Source organism: Gastrolobium bilobum, unplaced genomic scaffold, assembly GCF_033153095.1.
Source record: "Gastrolobium bilobum isolate Gb01-03AN ecotype WA unplaced genomic scaffold, APGP_CSIRO_Gbil_v1 utg7396, whole genome shotgun sequence".
NCBI classification, from domain to species: domain Eukaryota; kingdom Viridiplantae; phylum Streptophyta; class Magnoliopsida; order Fabales; family Fabaceae; genus Gastrolobium; species Gastrolobium bilobum.
In genome coordinates this window covers 704,852-727,697 of record NW_026899269.1, presented here as the reverse complement: position 1 = coordinate 727,697, position 22,846 = coordinate 704,852, and the positions used below count along the sequence as shown (strand labels likewise).

At 34.2% G+C, this 22,846-nt stretch overlaps 2 protein-coding genes across 2 annotated transcripts; one reads left to right on the top strand and one right to left on the bottom strand.

Moving 5' to 3' along the window:
* The first annotated feature begins 11,251 nt into the window (after positions 1–11,251).
* Positions 11,252–14,788, top strand: LOC133289057 (disease resistance protein RPM1-like). The gene has a single exon (XM_061486919.1). The coding sequence runs from the start codon at positions 11,252–11,254 to the stop codon at positions 14,786–14,788; it is 3,537 nt and encodes a 1,178-aa protein (XP_061342903.1).
* A 3,660-nt stretch (positions 14,789–18,448) lies between these two features.
* LOC133289072 (mitochondrial intermembrane space import and assembly protein 40 homolog) lies at positions 18,449–20,171 on the bottom strand. The gene is made up of 4 exons (XM_061486940.1): positions 19,975–20,171; positions 19,857–19,891; positions 19,636–19,761; positions 18,449–18,834 (listed from the first exon to the last, which is right to left on the bottom strand). Exons 1-4 carry the CDS (start codon positions 20,069–20,071, stop codon positions 18,655–18,657), a joined length of 438 nt encoding a protein of 145 aa, XP_061342924.1. The 5' UTR covers positions 20,072–20,171; the 3' UTR covers positions 18,449–18,654.
* Positions 20,172–22,846: the final 2,675 nt, after the last annotated feature.

The window sequence follows — 22,846 nt, the reverse complement described above, 5'->3', positions numbered from 1 at the left end:
AACACCAAACTGAGCTTTGATCAAGGCACTTCATTACCTGATCCTTCTTCTTATCGTAGACTCATTGGCAGACTACTTTACTTGACTACCACACGACCTGATCTTTCTTTTTCAGTCCAACAATTGAGTCAGTATGTTTCTAAACCAACTGACTTGCATTACACAGCAGCCTTGCACATTGTTCGATATCTGAAGAAATCACCAGCAGCTGGTCTTTTCTTTTCATCAGAATCATCAACCCAGCTGAGTGGTTTTGCTGATTCAGATTGGGCATGCTGCCCAGACACCAGAAAGTCAGTGACAGGTTATTGTGTATTCCTAGGTTCTTCTCTGGTTTCATGGAAATCGAAGAAGCAAACAACTGTTTCAAGATCTTCAACCGAAGCTGAGTATCGAGCATTAGCTGCTCTCTCATGTGAAATTCAATGGTTGAATTATCTACTCAAAGATCTTCACATCCCTCAATCCAAGGCAGCCTCTGTATATTGTGACAATGCTTCAGCTATCTACTTAGCTCACAATCCTTCTTTCCATGAAAGAACAAAACATATAGAAATAGACTGCCATGTAACAAGGGAACGTATACAATCTGGATTGATTCATCTCTTACCAGTTTCATCTGATAATCAACTAGCTGACTTCTTTACTAAGGCCTTACATGTGAACATGTTCAATACTTTTCTCTCCAAGCTTGGCCTTATGGACATCCATCGTCCAGCTTGTGGGGGGGTATCAGAATCATCAACAGCAGCTGAGCTTGATCAGAAGGAGTCTGTTAAGTTAGTTAGTTGATATGACAGTTAGTTAGTTTAGTTAGTTGATCATTTCCAACTAACTTTACACTTTCTGTTATATAGTGAATGTGTATATATAGGATGTGATGTACTCTTATTCATTTTCATCGATCATTTCTGTAAGTTCTCTCTTTTGATAATAAGAGAAATTGTTTTTCATCTTCTCTCTGATAAGAACTTCAACTGCAAAAGTTCCAGTCACAGGTTTGTAATTGTTGAGATATATAGTCTCACGTTGGTTGTATGTGCAACTAATGCGGAGTTTATAAGGTCTTGGGTACTCCCACCCTTTGAGCTAGCTTTTGGGGTGGTGTATCCCTATCCCAAGGTTCTTTACATGGTATCAGAGCCTCGCCGCCGCCCTCCACTTTCTTTTGTATCGTTTCTTAGCATAGGTAGGCTGGGCCTATTGCATGTCCACTCTTCAAGCCCAATAGGCTCTCGTGTGAGGGGGCATGTTGAGATATATTGTCACACGTTGGTTGTATGTGCAACTAATGTGGAGTTTATAAGGTCTTGGGCACTCCCACCCTTTGAGATAGCTTTTGGGGTGGTGTATCCCAAGGTTCTTTACAGTAATTGTAACATTGTTGCTCCAAATTATTATTATTATTATTTCTAGATCCTGTTAGGAAGGGGAATGGAGAAGGAATCTTGTAAGCAAAAGTCCCAACTAAGTAAATTAAGCTCACGGGACCAAATTTCCTTCTTTATTTGCATACTTATATGACTGTTTAAGCAGCTTCTGTCAAATCCCGGAAATAGCTTTCTCTTTGTAGCTGTGGAATCAGAGATAGTTTATACCACAATATGTTTGTTACAAGTAAGACTACTATATTATCTGTTACCTTTTCTAAATTTTTTTCCCTACAAGTATGTAGAAAGTTTTCAGCAATATGTAGAACAAACTAGAAGCTTTATTCAGTGGTTTATGTCATGTGTTTTTTTTTTTTTTGACAGTTTTTAGCAGTTTGACCTTCACAAAGAGAAGGATGATGCAAATTTTTCCAGCTAGGCTGAGTAACCTTTGGGTCAAGTGGGAGCTTCGTGTTTTGGTTCTGTTAAGCCTCAGTTTCCAAGGCATCCTCATCCTGTTTGGCAACAAGAGAAAGTTCTGCGACAGAATCTGGCTCAGAATCATAATATGGTTTTCCTACTTGTTAGCAGACTGGCTTGCAACAATGTCACTAGGTGTTCTTTTAAATAAAGAAGAATCTAAAGGTGATTTTGTATTGCCAAAGTATGTCATTTTGGGATTGTGGCCACCACTTCTTCTCCTTCACCTTGGTGGTCCAGATACCATTACTGCTTACTCAATGGAAGACAATGAACTTTGGAACAGGCATCTTCTTAGTTTTGTAGTCCAAGTAGCTGGGGCTGTCCACATCTTCCTTAGATCCTGGACAAATACTGATCTCAACATTTTGGCAATACCAATATTCATTGCTGGTATTATCAAATTTGGGGAGAGGATTTGGGTTTTGAGGTCTGCAAGTAGCCAACAATTCAAAGAGTCCTTGTTTCCTGACCCTGATCCAGGGCCCAGTTATGCTAGATACATGGAAGCATACATGTCAGCATCTCATGAAGGGTTCAAGGTTACTGTAGAAGGTCTCATTGAAACTCCCTCAGTAGGTGATCATACTTATGCTGCTGCACACGACAACATTTTCACATTACCAGTAACTGACACATATGGACCTGAAGTTGTGAACACTGCACACAAATTCTTGAAGACTTCCAAGCTGCTGTTTGCAGATCTCATCCTGAGCTTCCATGATGTTTTAGAAAGCAGATTGTCTTTGCAGAATGGAGATGGCAAGAAAGTGTTTGAAGTGATGGAAGTTGAGCTCGGGTTTATGTATGATCTGTTCTACACAAAGGCAGCTGTGACTTATTCTTTCATGGGTACTTCTCTCCGTTTTGTCACTTTATCTTGCACTATTAGTGTGCTATGTGCCTTCTATGTCATAGAAAAGAGTCAATATCCAAAGGTGGACGTGTTTATCACACATGTGTTGCTGCTTGGAGCTATCATCCTAGAGTTATACTCGATAATTTCACTATTGTTCTCAGACTGGACAATGCTATGGCTGAGTATGCACAAGAACAAGGTGACTAGTCTAATGATGCAGGCCATTTTATCAATCCATTTTGTCAAAAACAAGAGGTGGTCAGAAAGCATTGGTCAGTTCAACCTCATAAGCTTTTGCTTGAAAGCTAAAACACAAAGATGCAGTATCCTTCACAAGATTTTAAGCGTCAAGTATAGAAAATCTTTTGAAAAGAAAGCAGCTAAGTGTTGTCTTACTCGAATGATTATAGGTGTATATCAGTCCTATCAGAAGAGTAACCATAGTGATATCAAGATTGTCGCTGGTGATCTGAAAGAAATCATCTTTGAGCACTTTATAAATAAAATAAAAGAGGTCAACGCCAACGAAGAGGTAAAGGATGAACAGAAGGTGGCAAAAGAAATCAAGAGCTTTTGTCATCATAGGGGAGAAAAAGTGCTTGAAAGCTTAAATTATTCAACGGAATTAGGCTGGAGTGTTGAGGTGGAATTTGATCAAAGCATTCTTCTATGGCATATTGCAACAGTTCTATGTTATAATTATGTCCCAGGAAAAGATACATATAATGGGAGGAGTCCAAATTTCAGAGAAGCAAGCAAATTGTTATCAGAATATATGTTGTATCTTCTTGTTATGAGGCCATCCATGTTGCCTAATGGGATTGGTGAGATCAGGTTCCAAGACACATGTGCTGAGGCAACTGAATTTTTTAAGGAGAGATCATCCATAAAAAGCATGAATGAAGCATGCAAAAAGCTACTCAAAGTTTGCACTGAGAGTGAGAAAGTTCGTCCTTCACAGGTAAAAGGTGATAGAAGCAAGTCTGTACTATTTGATGCATGCATCTTGGCTAGAAATATACAAAATCTAAGGAAAGAGGAAGAGTGGCAGACACAAAAGATGTGGGAATTAATCACTCGAGTGTGGGTTGAAATGCTAGCTTATGCTGCTAGCCACTGTCAGGGAATCCACCATGCTCAACAGCTCAGGCATGGTGGAGAACTCATCACACATGTCTGGCTTCTTATGGCACATCTTGGTATAACAGATCAATTTCAAATCTCAGAGGGGCATGGAAGGACAAAGCTGATACGCAAGTGAATGTGTCCTAACTTGGTGGCAGTAAATGTGGTTTCAAATGTGTCCTATATTCTTGTATTTGAATAAATATGTGGTGTTTTAAGTTTTAAGCATGTTTTGCTATCTGTAGACGTGTAGAGGTTATGTGGTTGTACCATGTTTTACAATGTTCTGTTTTCTTGTTCTCTTCTCGTATGGTGCCTTGCTTTAGAAATATTGAAATACTGTATTAATTTCTTGAAGCCAAGCTCTAGTTTTTTTAATAAATTTGTTAACAACAATCTAGGTAGCTTACCCTAATAAGCTAAAGCATAAGCTCGATAATTAAATAATTCAAAGTGCTTAACATTTCTGCGGCTGCTGTACCTACAGCAGCAAGGATCCGCGTCCGGATTCTAGGATACGGCAACGGATCGTGAGTTTTTTTCAGGATCCGTTGCCGTATCCTAGGATTCGGACGCGAATCCTTGCTTGCTGTAGGTACAGCAGCTGCAGAAATCATTTTGCCTAATTCAAACTCAACAGATCCAAAAGTTCAGTGCGAATACGTACAAAGTTATAACCATTCTAAGATTTTCTTCTTTCCCTATACATATTTTTCATTGACTTCCCATATACTATGTTAAATCTAGAGATGCAAAATCTTATTTTTTTTTTTGAAATCAACAAAATCTTATTTTTAAAACGGGTATCATGGTAGAAATCAACCAGGGATTCGCTGGGATAGTATGACACTATTTAATAGCTAAAACGTTGAAGTTGTGTACTCGATAACGCTCCTTGACCGTATTATTTATAAAAGTTGGCCTGTGGAAATTTTAAAAAAGTTAAGTAAATGATAATTAAAAAAAAAAAAAAAGAAGAAGAGGAGAAAGTGGGTACAAAAAAAAATTGTACAACAAAAAGTTTGACACCAAATCTTAACAGATGATTTCCGTGAATTTAACAGTTATAATTTATTAGGTCACTTTTATTAATTAATTATTGAGAAAGATTATACTTATAACATTTTTTCACTTACAACATCCTACAATTCAATTTTAACAGTTAATTTCTGTCAATTTATCGATTATAATTTATTAAAATTTAATAATTATAATCCAAAAAATTATAACCATTAGATTGGCAACGGTTAAGATTGGGTTATAAAATATTGTAAGTGGAAAAAAGTTGTAAGTATAACTTTCATCCTAATTATTAGTTTCCAATAAATTATAACAACTAGATTTGCCAAAATCAATGGTTAAGATTTAGTATCAAATTTTTTAATTTGACACCTGTGTCAATGTCAAAGGATCCTATATATACATGTGGTTGATATTTCTCCAGCAACTTAAGATAAGTTTATCTCATGCTACCCCTTTTACTATGTATTACGGATGACACATAGTTATAACGTTAAAGTTGCTTCTTTTCTCTCTCTTCTTAGTCACTTTTCAGAACTTGTCTACTGGTGTGGAAAGAGAAAAAAAACTTTAACATTATAACTATGTATCACTCGTAGTATATAGTTAAAATGGTAGTTTGAGATAAGCTTATTCAAGTGTTTAGATAAATATTTTTTCCAATATATATTGCTGTGAAATTTTTTTTGTATCAGACTCACATAAGGTGAATGGATCCTATTATAAAAGGAAAAAAGAGAAGTTAATGGAACCCATGCACTTTGGCAAAAAAAAAAATATATATGCAACAAAAGTAAAAATATTAATCTTGCCTTGTTCTAAGCATGTGACACCATTGATCTGCTTTGATCTAATAGTTCTCAAATGAGGTGTCAAACTTTTTGTTAGATACTAGTGTCAAAGGATACTACCACACACACACATATATATAAGGGGAGATTATAGTTATTACTTTCTTTTCTTACTACTAAATCTTAACCGTTGATTTTTGTGAATTTAACTGTTGTAATTTATTGGGTCATATTTATTAATTAATTATTAATTTTCAATAAATTATAACACTTAAATTAACGAAAATCAACGACACTTAAGATTTGGTAATAAGAGGTAGTAAAAAAAAGAAACAGTAATTATAACTTCTCCTGTATATATATATATAGGGTAAACATTTCTGCAGCCACTTTAGATAAGGTTATCTACAGCTAGCATTTTTAACTATGTTCTTCCTGAAGAACATAGTTATAACAGTAAAGTTGCTTTTTCCTCAGTTACTTTTCAAAACCTGTTTGCTGACGTGGAGAGAGAAAAAAAAGCAACTTTAATGTTATAACTATGTTCTCCCGGAAGAACATAGTTAAAAATGGTGGCTGTAGATAACCTTATCTAAAGTGGCTGTAGAAATACTTTTCTATATATATATATATATATATATATATATATATATATATATATATATATATATATATATATATATATATATATATATATTGGATATTCTTACATCATTGTAAAAGTTAAAAGTCTTACACTCAATCTTGACTATTGATTCATTAGTATCTAATGGCTTACATTACTAAAAAATTTGAGTAGTTAGATATAAATAGAATCAACAGATAAGATTGAGAATGTAATTTATATTGGTGTAAAATGACCTTGACATATATATATATATATATATATATATATATATATATATATATATATATATATATATATATATAAACTGGTCTGTATCTTTTATGGGGTAGAGTATATCCGTGGGTGTCTTAGAGATGGCTAAAAGAAAGGGAATATATAATGGACACAATGACCCTATACTCTACAATGGACAATGAATAAATGCGAGAGGTAACACGCCACCAAATACCAATGTACATTTAAGATTAATATATAAGAGTTGATGGTATAAGTTTATATTATATGTTATGATATTTTTAATTGTTTGCTATGACTATCATATAATATAAACTTATACAACAGAATTCTTTAATGTATAATAAAATGTTGTAATATATAATATATGTTTATACTATCAAATCTTATATATATATATCACTCTAAAAAAGTCCTAAAAAGTCTTATTTTAGAATATCAAGGAGTAACCTCTTAAATCGATGTTCAGAGCCTAGCACTTGAACTAAAAAAAAATTAGAGTAGCCTGACAATCAAAATAAGCCGATCCTTAGCCTCTCATATATGAGTTATTAACTCAATAATATCATGAAGTTAATTACAAAAGTAAACCCCGATGCTAGATCCAAGACTAGCATTATATAACTTGGCATTAACACTTTCTCCGCATTGGCGACGAGCTCTGTTGTGTTCACTTTAAAATTGAAAAAAAGTTAGTGTTCAAGAATCAAGATGCATAAACACGTGGCCATCAAATGCTTTTGTTGTTATCTTACTCTTATTTTGAATAAGATAATCAACATGCAAACACCGAAATAAGATATTAATTACTGGTTTAGTATTTCTTTTGTCAGATACTGTTACCTTAGAATTTGAGAAAAATATGTTATGCATTTTGTGATTTTAGGTTACAATCCTATGATAATAACAGGAGAAATACTTTTCTCGTTAACTATTATCAACACAATTTTTGATGTAACTACCCCAATGCAGTCTCGGGTTTAGACCGTTTAAAAGAAACAATTATTTTATTTTATTTTTTACTATTTTGCATTTGAATTAATATTTAAAAAGTATTTTTAAGTAAAATAATAATAATATTACTTTGATTTTTTTAATGAAGCCCAGATTTCCGGCTTTTTAAAAAAATCAACTTTTTTTATTTTTTCTGACTTATTTTTCAAAAATTTCCCCTGAACACAAAATGAAATACACTTTTATTTTGAACAAAAAAAAAAAAAAATCTTGCAGAAAGAACCCATCCAAATGGGACCTTAACCCACAACATCCCTATCCTTAGAATACTCCCATTCCCATCTACACATAATTTCGTTGACTTTTTTCCTATTTCTTTATCAATAGTTGCAGTTTTTATTGGATATAATTCTCAAAATGGGATCCCATGAACATCTTGATCCATCCTGATTATAATACACAATGTTTTGCAGCAAAAAATTACAATTTCCTTCGGAAGACCTGTACTCTACTGTCACTTTAAATAACTTGTGTGCTGCTCATCATCGGTTAAATGCAATTTTTTTAATATAATAATAATACCAAGATTTAAACATATAACCTCATACAAATTATTTGGGTCATTTGAACTTATAACCTTATATAAATAACTCATGTCTATTCTCACCAATACATTCCACGGGCTTGGCTAAATGCGATTTTAACTTTCAACTTCCTGTACAAAAAAATTAATAATAAAAAAATAAATAAACTTTCAACTTCCAACATCTTTGAACACCAATTCATTTAATGAATTGACAATTGACCACATTTAATCTTATTATATGACATATATAGAAAAATGATTACTCAGTTCCCATGGTTCTTATTACGATATGGAATCAAAATAGATAATATTAAATAAAAAAAACTAATATATTGATAACTGAAAATGAATTTAATACTTTTTTAAAATAATGAATATGGTTTAGTATCTAGTTAGAAAATGGCCTTAAATATTTTTTAACCAGTGCTTTAAGACACTCATTAATAGCAGCCTCGTTTTGTAAATCATATTGATGTCTTAACCATAGGCGCCAATAGAAACCGGATGACAAAAGTTTTACCAAGAATACTAGTAACAAAAATTTAAGAAAAATAAAAACTTGGATAACTTGAAAAACCGCCGAGAAAGTCACCTTGAAATGTTTTATTCGCCAGTAAAATTGCTTGAACAACTGATGATTAAAGGAATTGTATATACCTGCTAATTTTAAATTTATTTGAGAAGGCCAGCCCCTGATAACTTTAAAATTGAGCGTCTCCAGCAGATAACCCTATCAAGAGTTCATGATCACGCAGTAGCAAGACAAGAGGATACTCTTCAATGTAAAAATGCATCATATACTGCTACCAGAGGCGGATCCACTTAGGGGAGAAGGGGGGCAAGTGTCCACCCTTAAATATGATGTAAAAATAAAAATATTTTTTTCTTAAAATTTAAGTTTTTTCAATTTAATTTTAGGGTAGGATATTATAACAATCAATTAGGTTACTACAAATGTTACTACCAATCAATTTTCAATTTTACCGTTAGAACGATTATGCTGATCCAACGGTTATATTTATTTTCATCTTTGTATGGTTATGATTCCCATATTTAATACTTTATATTTATTTTCACTTTTGTATGGTTATGATTTTCTATATTTAATGCTGTTACATTAAATATGGGGATCATAACCCTATAAAGATGAAAATAAATATAACCGTTGGATCAACTAATCGATGTAACGGTGAAATTGATTGGTAGTAACCCTAGTTGGTTGTTACAATATCCTACACCTTTAATTTCCCTCCTTCTAATTTATTTTCATGTGAGTTTTTTTTCTCCTCCACCTTCATTATCCAAACCTAATCTAGATCTAGATCTAAACCAGATCGAGCCAGTCGACAACTGCTCGTAAATCACGTTCAAGACCAGACCTTATTGAGTGCTCACCCTTCGTTATTTTTCTGGATCCGCCACTGACTGCTACCACTCCAACCATACCTCGTTTCCAACTCTGTTACTTGCATAATACTGGAGTTGACCTTAAGTTACTTGAAAAATTCTATCCCCCGAAAGAAAAATAGTTGTGACAAGTAGAGATGGTAAAGTGAACGGCCCGTCCCGCCCCGCCTCACCCCGCCATCAATCCGTCAAAAAATGAGTCTGTCTCTTTCCGCTTTTGAAAGTGGGCTAAAAAACTCGGTCCGCCTGCCTCGTTTAGCCGGGTTGGCAAGCCTATTTTACACTGACTCGCTTCGGCCCGCCTATGTCCGCCATCAACCCATCAAAAAATGAGCCTACCCCGCCCCGCTTTTGAGATGGATAGAAAAACTCAGTCCGCCCCGTCCTGCCTCGCCCCGTTTAGCTGGTGGGGCGAGTCGACCCGCCTAGCCGAGCCCGTTTTGCCGCTCTAGTGACAAGACTATAGGTGTTAAGGGGAACTTTACAAACAAGACTGAAGGTGAAGCTAACTTGCAGCAAAGTCAACCCCTTCTATAAAGCACCGACACTTCAAAAATCCTGACGTGTCGTGTCCGACACTTCTCGACACTCTCTGACATTCCCCGACACTCCAACACTCGTTATAGATATTCAAAAAAGGGTTCAAAGGTTGCATTGCTTTGGATTTTTAGTTCCAACTATTAGATTTGTTGGATTACGATTACCATTTTATTGAATTTAATATAAATATTTGGGATATCTTATGTTTCTTTACAAAATTGATGAATATTATAAGTTTAGTTTCATTTTTTTGTTAAATTATTGAATATTAAATATAATATATACTATATAAATTAAAAATATTATTTAATATCAAAACGTGTCCTAACGTGTCGAAATCTAACATTTTTTAGAATTAACGTGTCGGAATGTCGTGTCGTGTCGTGTAACGTGTCCCGTGTCAGTATCGGTGCTACATAAGTCCCCTCTTATCATTTCTCCGGTAAGAGAATAAACAATTAGCTAAAGTCAACACCTAGTGCACGGAAACAAACTAAATATTAGTTTGGAATCTCTTCACATTCAACAGGAACTGCCTTGGTCACCAGTAGAACGAATAGCTTGACCCGCAAAGTACTCAAGTCAATAATAACCCATGGTATCGAAAAATAATGAATTTGAATCTTCTCATTTTTTTCTTACAAATTATGAAAGCCAAATTAAGAGAAAAATATAATATATACTATATAAATTAAAAATATTATTTAATATCAAAACGTGTCCTAACGTGTCGAAATCTAACATTTTTTAGAATTAACGTGTCGGAATGTCGTGTCGTGTCGTGTAACGTGTCCCGTGTCAGTATCGGTGCTACATAAGTCCCCTCTTATCATTTCTCCGGTAAGAGAATAAACAATTAGCTAAAGTCAACACCTAGTGCACGGAAACAAACTAAATATTAGTTTGGAATCTCTTCACATTCAACAGGAACTGCCTTGGTCACCAGTAGAACGAATAGCTTGACCCGCAAAGTACTCAAGTCAATAATAACCCATGGTATCGAAAAATAATGAATTTGAATCTTCTCATTTTTTTCTTACAAATTATGAAAGCCAAATTAAGAGAAAGATACAATTTTAAGGATGCTTAAACTCATAGCAATGCATGAGAAACTCTGGTGTAAACATTGCTTACTTTAACTTGTGTTGTCAGCTGAGTTGACCCCTTGTATAGTTCTGCCAAAAACCTTCACCAGAAATTCATTCCAAACATCAACAGAAGCAACTGGTCTTCTTCTGTGAGAAACGCTTGCTGAAGATGGCGACTCACTCAAACACCTCATTTTCCCTTTCGCAAGGAAAAGAGAACAACACTATTGCCATTGGGCTTCTTCTCTGTCTCGTAATAATAATCATTGTAGTGGTTGTTTCTCTGATCCTTGATCGTGTTCTCATCCACTACAAAGATGAAGTTAAGTGGATAGTGAGAGAATTGGAGTCACTAGAAGCTCTGATAAAAGATTATGATCAACTTGTGGAGGAAGGGCACAAGGTAGAATCACGAGCCTGTCGTTTCTGGAATTCAGAAGACCTATCTGGGATTCATCTGCAGCTAAGTGAAGCTGAGAGTAATTGGGTAAAATCAACAAGAAAAGTGGTTGGCGATGCAAAAGACTGTGTCACCAACTACTACAAACAAAGCCGAGGAGTGCTTCGTGTTTTTCCCACGGCTATCTTCAGATTAATACCCATTAAAAATGTTCGTGATCAAATACATGTGGTCAGAAGAAAGATGGAAGCTCACATAACAAAGACAGATGAAGATCCAAAGGACATCTATAAATCCATGGAGAGGTCAAGATCTCAGAATAGAAGTCTCCTGGACCAATATACAATTGAAGAGACCAATATATCTGTAGAAGCACAAAATCAAAATCAAAATCAAAATCAAAATCAAAATCAAAAGCAAAAGAAGCCTTCTACAAGTATAGATGAACTAATAATGAAGATCAAAGACCAAATTTCTAGCATGGAAGAGAGATGGTCTATATATCTGCTACTTCCACTGCATGCTTTCGTGATGGATTTGAGTCAGCTTCAGTTAGAAACTGAAACAGAAAAGCTCTGGAAAAGAGAAGCGGAAAAATTAATTTCAGAAGCAGAGGCCAGCATTAGCAAATTCTCATGGTGGGTTTCAAGATTTAGCAGATCAAATAATTACATTCCCATAGTAACGCATCAATTCAGAGTGGACATGAAGCGCATTGTCACTGACTTTGATGGCCTGCTTGCAAGGAAGGACAAGTATAAATTCGCTTTTATCGATAGAGCTGCACAAAAGTCAACCTTCACATACAATACAGATGACAATGAAATCACATCAGCTGTAAGAAGCATCCGCAGCCAGCAGATCAAGCGTGATTGGAGCCCAAAGCAAGTAGCTGAAATCATCTCAATGTGTCAAGCATTGGAAGAAAGGCATAAAGAGCTTCAGAGAACAGAAGAAACAGCGGGGAGAACCGCTTGTTTAGAGCTACTAAAGTCCATGGCAAAGGAGGTGGACATTTTTCTGGAAAAATATATGGAAGAACCTGAGCTCAATCGTCGAGAGATCAGAAATGCTATTGATTTTCTACAGAATATAACAAAAATTTGCAGCATCGAAAGACAGAAGTCAACCAAAGTAGTTGGTGTGAAAAATGAAGTACGGGATTTAGTCTCGAAGCTGACCACGAGTACTGGCAATCCTTCGACACTTTCCATAGTAGGGATGATAGGTGTGGGGAAGACAACTCTTGCAAAGGCAATTTTTTACAACAAAGTTGTTGTCCAGCACTTCCCTATTCGTGTCTGGGTGACATTAACCGAAGGAGCTGCCTACAAAGCACAAGTTTTACTGATGAAAGAGGATGGGACTAAAGACCAGACATTGTATGTCACTCAGGTATGTGATCACTTGAAAGAGAAGCAATGCCTTGTTGTTCTAGATAATGTCTCAAAAACAGAAGATTTTGATAAAGTAAACCAAAGATTATCTGGATCTGGATGGGCAAATGGGAGCAGAATATTGCTGACGACACGCTTTAAGAATGTGGCCTTGCATCCTGACAGCATTAGCACCCCTCATCAAATTCGACTACTAACAAAGGAAGAGAGTTTGGCGTTGTTTGTGAGGTTGACCGGCACCGAATGGACCGAATCAGAACGACAAGTGAAAAAACTTGCAAGAAAGGTAGTGGCAAGATGCGGGGGCTTACCAGTTGCAATCTTATCTCTTGGGTGTGTCATGTCAGCTAAAGGCATGACTGAAAATAACTTAATGTGGGTGCTTGATCGAATCAATCATGGCCTTCACAAAGCACAATGGCTGCAAGCTTGGGAAAAGAACAAGCAAGAACTGAGTGAAACTCTGAGTAACTGTCTTTATTACTTCACACTCTTCCCTGTAGACTTTGAAATCCCAGCACGGAGATTAGTTAATCTATGGGTTGCGGAAGAATTGGTGGAACAAAACGAACAGCAGACACCCGAAGACACTGCAGAAGGGTATTTAGAAGAGTTGAGAGACTGCAACATGATTCAAGTAGTGGCACTAAAGTCTAATTCCAAGATCAAGACATGTCGCCTGCCATGTATGCTCAGAGAAATCATATTGCGAGGAAGCGACAGAATAAACCACAGCCAGTGCTCAGTTACACGATTAGAGCGTCGATTTGCCTACTGTTTTGATGACCGTGGTCTTGATGCAAATTCGGCAAACGTATTCAGCAAGAAAGAAATTCCCCAATCTGTTTTTTTCTTTGACAAGCGAGAGGGAAGTAAGCCGGGAGAACACATAAGGAAGATCCTTTCAACAGGCCTGGCAAGTGAGCAGTTCATGGAGATAAGAGTTCTTGATCTAGAACGTGTGTTCAGACCTCAGTTGCCTAAGACTTCGAGTAAGTTAATTCATCTTAAGTACCTTAGCTTAAGGTGGACTTACTTGGAGGAATTGCCACCATTCATAGGTAAACTTCTGAACCTGGAAACACTGGATTTAAAGCATACATGTATCCGTGTCCTCCCTAGTTCGATCTGGAAATTGAAGAAGCTGAGGAACTTATATCTGAACCATAAATATCGAAGTAGACTCGAGGGCAAGCTGCGTGGAAACTTTCAGGAGAATCTCCGCACACTATGGGGTGTGTTCATGTATGGGAGTTGCCCTCTTCTTCCTGATCTTCACAGGCTGAAGAACCTTGAAAAATTAAAATTAGCTTTCCAGTTGACCAAAAAAGAGCAAAAGACACTTGCCAGCATGATTGTGCAACTTAACCAGCTTCATTCATTGAGGCTAAGATCAGTAGATGAAATGGGTGATCCTGAACAACTAAAATTGAAAGACATGTCAATGCTGGAGAAGCTCTCATCCCTCCAGTTGTTTGGGAATTTAGAGGATAGACTACGCAGCAGCCGTCTCCCAAACAACATTACTGATCTCACCTTGTCTGCTTCAAAACTGTCATATGATCCTATGCCAGAGTTGCAGAACCTGCGCGAGCTTAGGTCACTGTGTTTTTATGCTGGCTCTTATACAGGAAACATCATGGTTTGTACCACAGGAAGCTTTCAAAAACTTGAAGTGCTGAGATTATGGAATTTATGGGACCTGGAAAAATGGGTGGTGGAGGAAGGAGCAATGCCTAGCCTCGTGGAGTTTGAAGCCCGCAAGTGCGAAAATCTGGCAGTTCCCACTGGGTTGAGGCATTTGAACACTCTTCGCTGGATAAAGTTGCATGAAATGCCACAGCCATTCATGGAGGAAATCTTAAATCTTAGGGAGACGTTATTGGATGACGTTGAGATTGCTCATTGACGAACACTCACTCAGGATCTTGGCCTTTAATATCAAACAGTATGCTTCCCCACCCCTACTTCATCTTTCATAATGATAGTTTACTTCCTTTTATTGCAACTTGTCACATGCAGGCTTGTTCTCATTTTTGTTATTTGGATGTGCATCAGAAAAAACCAGACGAAAAGATGTTGATGGTGTTTGGTGAATTAATATTTTCAGTTTTCCGTGTTGCTCTAAGTCCTTCCCAAGCTTTCCAGACTCTCAGAAAAGTGAAGGCTTTTTTGGCTACGGCTTCATGAAGGCGCTCTATGTACTTCTCAAACTGCAGTACTTTAATTTCTGTGTGTTCTCCAATAATTTCATTGTTCTTTTGCAGCACTTTGATTGATTTCTGTGTGTTCTCCAATAATTGCATTGTCATTTTGGAACGATGTTAATTTACATGGCTACTTCATTGTAAACAATTCATGGAGCACTTTCTTTCCTTTCTTGAATAATTGTATTGCTACTTTGGAACTGTGTTAATTTGCATGATTAATTCATTGGAAACAATTCATTCAACACAGAAAGAAAAAAAAAAAAAAAGTGAATTTGACTCTAAATTGAGCAAGTAAAGTGTATTATGATCTTAACTCACAAGGATTCAAAGGTGAATACACCCTTATTTGCTCACATTAAAGACAATCTCACTTTAGAAAGAACTTTTTCTAAAAAAAATTGAGAGCATAGATTAATCAGCAATCAGCCCTTGTTATTAATCAGCATCTTTTTTCTTCTAATAAATTTTCATGTTACTCTTCTGGATTGAAGTTTATGAATGTACCCAAAAAAAGTTTAGGAAGCATTTCACCTCTTTTAGTACACCCAAATTAGATTTAGTAGTGTGATTATATTATTAATTAATAGATTATGCTATAATTAAAGAATGATTAGCTGCTACCATAATATATTATATATAATTAAGTCTAGTGTACCTAATATGTATGAACTAAGTTTATACAAATATTACTCCAAAAAAACACACATTATTATCGCTTTAAATATTTTTTGTTTTAATTTATATGTTGCTTTTTTTTTTTTTTTTTGATAACATTTATATGTTGCTTTAGAAAATAAAAGGATTAGTAATTATTTTTTGAATTTTTCTGAAATATGCCTTAAGGATATTAACTAAAGAGCATTTGATATCTTCATTTAATGCTTGATATTAAATAAATACTTATTTATTAAAAGACTTTCTTGATTCTAATATAATAAATATTTTACTTTTTTGTTTAACACTTTTTTTTTATAGAATGTTTCACTTTTTAAAATCTCGTTGGCCGATGTAAAAACTTCGTTGGTAGATGATTTGTAATCCCTCCTAAAAATTCTCAAAAAGATTAGAGAATCTGCCTTGTCCCTAGTGGGATGCTGGTATCTAACCAACAAAAACTTTTATCTTAAAAAAATGTTTTAAGGACATTTGTTAGATTTTTTTTTTTTAAAAAAATATCTTTATTATTATTGTTATTTAAAATTTTTCACCGATTCATAGGCAACAAAAATTCTCTTTATTAAGTTTTCAAGACAACTGCATATTTAGAATAAGAAATATTCTTATCTTTTAGCATATCGGTTAAATGAAACAAGATAGAGCATCAGTAAAAAATAGAAATAAGAGGTGGCAAAACGGGTCGGTCCACCCCGACCTGTCCCGCCAACCCGCCCCGCTTCACATTTTGATATGGGTTGAAAATCTCAACCCATCCCGTTTTGTGGTGGGTTGGCAGGCCAACTCGTCTAAAAAAATTATATTAAAAATTAAAAACAAATTATATTTTATTAATTTTATAATATTTCTTATTTTCATTTCAAAATTCCTTTAGTTTTTTTTTTTTCGATCTCAAACTTAAATGTATATTAATATTCAGTCAAATATTTTTTAGAAACTTATTTTTACCTCAATATATGGATAACCTTTGTAATAAATAAAAAATTTCTTCTTTATTTTTTCTAGGAGAATATTAAGATAAAAAAAATTTCATATCACAAAAGCTTAGTAACAAATAAAATACTACCTAATAGTATAAAAAAAATTAACTGACCCGCGAGCCAACCGTCCCGGCCCATCGCCAACCCGTTTTGACCCACAGCTAGGCGAGGCGGCTTTAGGTGAATTGGTGGGTTCAAAAGTATAATCCAACCCGCCCTGTTTTAGCTGGTTGACCCGTCGAGTTCAACCTAAATTGTCGTCTCTAAGTAGAATGATAATATTTAAATAAAAGGTAATGTAGTCATGTATCTTAATGTTTATATGTCCGTCTTAAAATTAATCAATTTTATATGAAGTTAAGAAGAAATGTTATTATGAAATTTTTGCTACAAATTAAAGTATCATCATCATTGGGCTATACATGGTGAAAGGTTGACTTCAAAGAGAAACCATCATTCTCATTGTCCCATCACATCAAATGACACTTTGTTTAATTTTGTAACGAACTAACGATATCACTAAATTAATATCGTTGTAATTATTAATACAATGAAAAAAAAATCAGCAACAAAAATAAAATAAAAAATTGAATTTCATTAACACTAGCATTAAAGGTATATATTTATATACCGGACAGAATCTTTTTATACTAATATAAAAATAATAAATCTTACACTCAATCTTAATCGTTAATTTTTGTACATCCAACAATTATAATTTATTAGAAATTAATAATTAATTAATGAGAATAACTCAATCAATTACAGTCATTTAATGGGCGAAAATCAATTATTAAGATTGAGTGTAAGACTTGAAAATGGATACTCTCATGTGGAAAAAAACATGATATTGTCATATGAGAAGATCACAACATACAAAAGTAAATCAACGGTTATAATTTCGTAACTACTTATTTTAATATCTTTTCTCTCTCCTCCTTTATTACCATTGATCTACCTTTGTATGGTTATGATTACCCACATGACATGGTCATGTGAATTTTCACATGAGAAGATCCAGATCCGTAAGACTTATTATTCTTACGTAAATTGATCATATCCCTTTATATATTAATAGAAAGAATTTTGTATTTCTCATTTCTATGATATACAATTACACTAATTTATTATAAAGTGTGTATTTTAAATCTTAAAAATAATTTAATTAAAAAATATATATTAAAAGATTTTGGAATTTAAGGGACCTGGAACAATGGGAGGTGAAGGAAGGGGCAATGCGTAAATCTGGCATTTCCCACTGGGTTGGAGACTTGGAGCATTTGAAGACTCTTCGCATGATAAAGTTACATGAAATGCCAAAGCCATTCATGAGAAAAATCTTAAATCGTAAGAAGACATTATTGGATGATGTTGAGATTGTAATTTACTTCTAAGTTTGCGAGTCTCCCTATTTTGGGATCGCAATTTACAAGCATACATAATATTTCATATACAACTATGATATATCATTACACTATCAGCCCTTGTTATTAATTTGCATCTTCTTTTTTTTGTAATAAATTTTTATTTGTTCTTCCGAATTAAAGTTTATGCAGCATTTTAACTGGTTTTGATTAGATAGACTAAACAATAATATGATACAACCTGAGAGGCAGTTCTCTTTTTTCACGTCCATGTAGATATTCAATCAATTTCAATATCTATCTAGAAGAGAACGAATTATGAACAAAGGATATCAATTTATTAGCAAGAACGGTTTCAGCATTTTAGTGTGCAACCCCTAACTGTGTAGAAAATAAATTTCATTCTTTATTACAAAAAGAAAGTGCATAACATGAAGCACTTTCAGGAGATTATGTATCCTATCACTTTTTCAATCAGGCAAATTCAAAATGAATTTGGCATACTGTTATCTGAGTAGTAGCCCAAAAAAGAGTCCAACTCTTACCTTAAAGCCTGGAGGTTGGACTTTGAGATTCCTTAGACCATTTGGGAGGAATTATTTTGTATTCTTGGATTGGCTCCAACTCCTTGCTTTCATCTTCGCCAAGAATGTCCTTAGACAATGCATTTGGATTGACCTTGATGCAGCTCTGCAGAGCAACAAATGGATTTACACAGTCCGAGCCCTACAAAATTGGTGCAAATTGCATATTTCAACCCTTGACGAGTACATAGCAATCCAAAAGTTGAAAATAAAAATTTGAATTTTGCCCATATTGGTTGCTACTTGCTAGTTGCTAATACATAATATAAATGATGATTTAAGTGATACAGACTTGCATGTTACCACAGAACTCTATTAATCATTCCAATGTTGAAACAGGAAGGTTCCCGGGTCAATCAGTAGAAGAGCCAAATGATGGCATGCAATGGAAAAAAAAAAAAAAAAACATAACCGCAATTGCTAAGCTGTTAGATATGCTACCGAGCCATTTGACTTACAAAAGATGAGGAGAAGAAAAAACACAAGGAAACAAGAAAATCATTTTAGTAGTTGTCAGTTTAGATTGCGAGTTCTCTCCCAGAGAGCTGAAAGAAATGGTAGAAAGAATCTATAACAATTTTTTTAAGGAAAAATAAAACTTGGAATATACAATAGTTTCGGTTGCCAGGCTTCGAGGCTGCAAGCAAGTGTAACTAATAGTTGAAGAAACACTAAGCCTTTAGGAGTGGTCCAGTGGTGATGGATTTGGGTTATTTACATATGAGGTCTTTGGATCAAACCTAAGTGCCACCCTTATATAAAAAAAGTAGTTGAAGAAATACTGAACTACAATGTTATAGTCCATTAATCTCACATCAAACAAGTATTATAGGTAGCTTCTGTTTCAGGAAACAAATCAATTTTCTTAGACTTAACATCCTAATGTAATGGGAGAACTAAGTCCAAGAATAAAGAGTAAAGATTGAAGTAACATATACTAAACCTTTTCTTCAGCAGTACTCTTGAGAAAACACAGGAATGCCTCTGAGAACTGAGACCCACAAGGACCACTTCGCAAGTCGGCAATGCAAGGGCATTCCAGAGCTTGCTGAGCCTTTTCCTCAAGAGACTGAAAATTAAGTAAATTTTCAGTTTTTTGTTCATTCATTCATTAAACTTGCCAAATTGATTGATTAGAAAGGATCATAGCAAAGCAAAGCAAACCTCAGTTTGTTGTTGGTTTCCATATTCTGCAGCTTCTGTGTTAAATAAAGACAGTTACACAAGCTCAGTTTTCAACTAGACATTTCTACAAACAAGTGAAGGGCGTTAGAAATTGAACCTGCAAGCATGGATTCCAGAGAACTGGGATTAGAGGAGTTGTTGGTTGTCGTCGTTTGTGTCTCCACCGCAGCTTCTGCGCTTTCAGTTTGACCCATCCTAAATCCTCAACCGTAATTCCTGATTCCTGATCCCTTTTGCTGTTGTGGTATGCTCAATATTCAAACTTCAAAATGAACATAAAACCCTAAAGTCAAATTTTGTTACCAAACTTTTACACACAAAGTCACAAACCGTGTCTCTTAATAATTATTTAGTTATAATTTTTTAAATTTGATTTATTCAAGAAAAAATATTAATTAATTAGTTATATATATATATATATATATATATATATATATATATTCATATTAATTGAAAATAATTAAAAAATAATAATCTAATAAAAATATAAACAAATAAAAGTTTTATTAGCATTGCTTCCTTTTATTATTATTATTGCTGCCGTTGATATTGATTAAATTGTGTACATTAACATGTCAAAATTTCATGCTTGTGATTGATACGAGTCATTGGAAGAATATCTTAAAGTATGAGATGAGGTTAAAACAAAATAGAGAGGAGGCTTTATTTACAAAAAAAAAAAAAAAAAAAATAGAGAGGAGGCTACAAGGTAGGGTTGAAGGCCAAGATGAAGAAAGCGTCTATCTTACCCGTTTATTCGCTTGCTTATGACTATATATATATATATATACACAGCGTTTTCGTTTTATCATTTAACATAACACAATAAATTTTTCTACACTCACAACATTTTGTGGGGCTCACACTTTTTAAAACAAAAAAATAAATAAAAAATTAAGGCACGCAAAACGAATCTCTATAACATTACACAATCATTTTTCCTACAACATAACTCTTATAAAACCCATATATATATATATATATACACATGAGGTAACATCCTTTGACACCGTGTCAAATTTAAAATTTAACACCTTATTTGAGAGTCGTTAGATCAAAATATATCAACGACTCTGATTTGTAAGCATGTGACACCATTGATATTTTTTTGATCTAATGGCTCTCAGATGAGGTGTCAAATTTCAAATTTGACACCGGTGTCAAAGAATCCTACCTCTATATATATATATATATTGAAATATTCAAATACCAGTCTACTGTATAAATTTTTTTTTTTTTGTTTAACAGATATCCTCATTCAACCTCCTTCAGTCACCTTCAAAAAAAAATTTAAAATTTTCTTGAGACATAATTTAAACTCTTGAACCAAGTAAATTATTAAAAACTCAGCGGCCAACTGAGGGGGTTGTCTACTGTATAAAACTTAAGTACGAATGTATGCGACTGTTTCTTAATTTTTTTATAACAAAAGTGTACCTCTGTTTTAAGTATTCTTTTTTATACAGTAATAAAAATTAAACACATCATTTAATATAAACTATCTAAATTCCTTACTGCTTGACCAATTATAGTGACTTTCTGTTTTAAGTATCATAATAATGTTGGTTATACAAAACATAAATCCTTACGACATCAGAGAATTTATTTATTAGGATTGTGTCATACTCCTTTTTTTTCCTCTGAATAAAGATAAGCAAAAAGACATTGTGCCAGAGAATTCTGTGAAAGGTTGGAGTATGTGCATTATAATATGGAAAACATATTTGTTCTTTTAAATAATGTAATTTGTATTATTTTATTTTCATAAAAAAGTGATATTTTTATTTTTATTTTATTTTTATCTACTCTCTCTTTTTCATAATTTATTTTTTCTTCTCACTTAAAATAATATAACTTTACATTTTTTAAAATGATACACACTTTTTTTTCTTGTAACATTACTTTTTTGCTAAGTATTATTTTGTTTCCTCAAAACGAATGGTGTAAAGGTTTTGTCTTCTTGTAATTTATTTTTAAAATGAATACTTTAGTTTAATCTAGAGTGTTATTTATAACACGGCATCAGGTTCTTGTTATTTTCGCCCAATAGTCTTTTAAGGTAAATAAATAATATATTTTTTTAGCTATCAAACAATATTAAGATAGATGGACAGTAGCTACATATACTATAATCAAGTTTAATGTTTAGAGTAAAGACTCAAATTGGTCTCTGACAAAAAATGCGGTGGCCACATTAGTCCTTAAGAAAAATAAACTCAAAAAAAAGTCCCCAACAATGTCAAACAGGTCCCACGTTAGTCCTTCTGTCAAATGAAAATTGACGGAGTGAGTGACGGTGCTGATGTGTCACGTTAAGTGACATGCGGTTGCCCACGTGGAGTGGTTGGACGACGTCGTTTGGGTAAGCTCAGCCACGTTGGATACAAAGTTCTCTTTCATACAAGAAACGTCGTCGTTTAGGGTTTAGGGTTCAACTCAAACCAGAAAGCATGGCATCGAATCGAAGGTTGAACGCATGAATTTGGGGAAAATTGATTGACGGTTTAGGAAAAATGATTGACGGTTTAGGGAAGGTGGGTGTATACTGTTCGATTTAGGGTTGAACTTTGTGTTTATGCCATGATTATGTCTTCTGGAAGGGGGAGCTTAGGTAGTTCGTTTGGGTTCAGTAGTGGAAGAAGGAAAGCTGCTCCATTATGTAAATGTGGGCTTAGTTGATCCATTCATTGTCTTTGTAATATGTTTATATCTTTGTAGTAGGGTGGAGTGAAATGCACATTTTTAATCTGTAATATGTATGCTTCTCTGTAATGGAAAGACCACTGTTGGGATGTAATGAGATGTTGATTGTTCTTAAAATGGTTAATGTCCTTGAAATTGATTGTTCATAAAGCACAATTTGCTAAGTATTAAGTTATCTTGAAATGCCAAATAAAATGTCAAAAGATTGTATGAGCTTCTGTGGATTGAGGGAATGCCATAACAACAAGGATTGAGGGAATTAAACA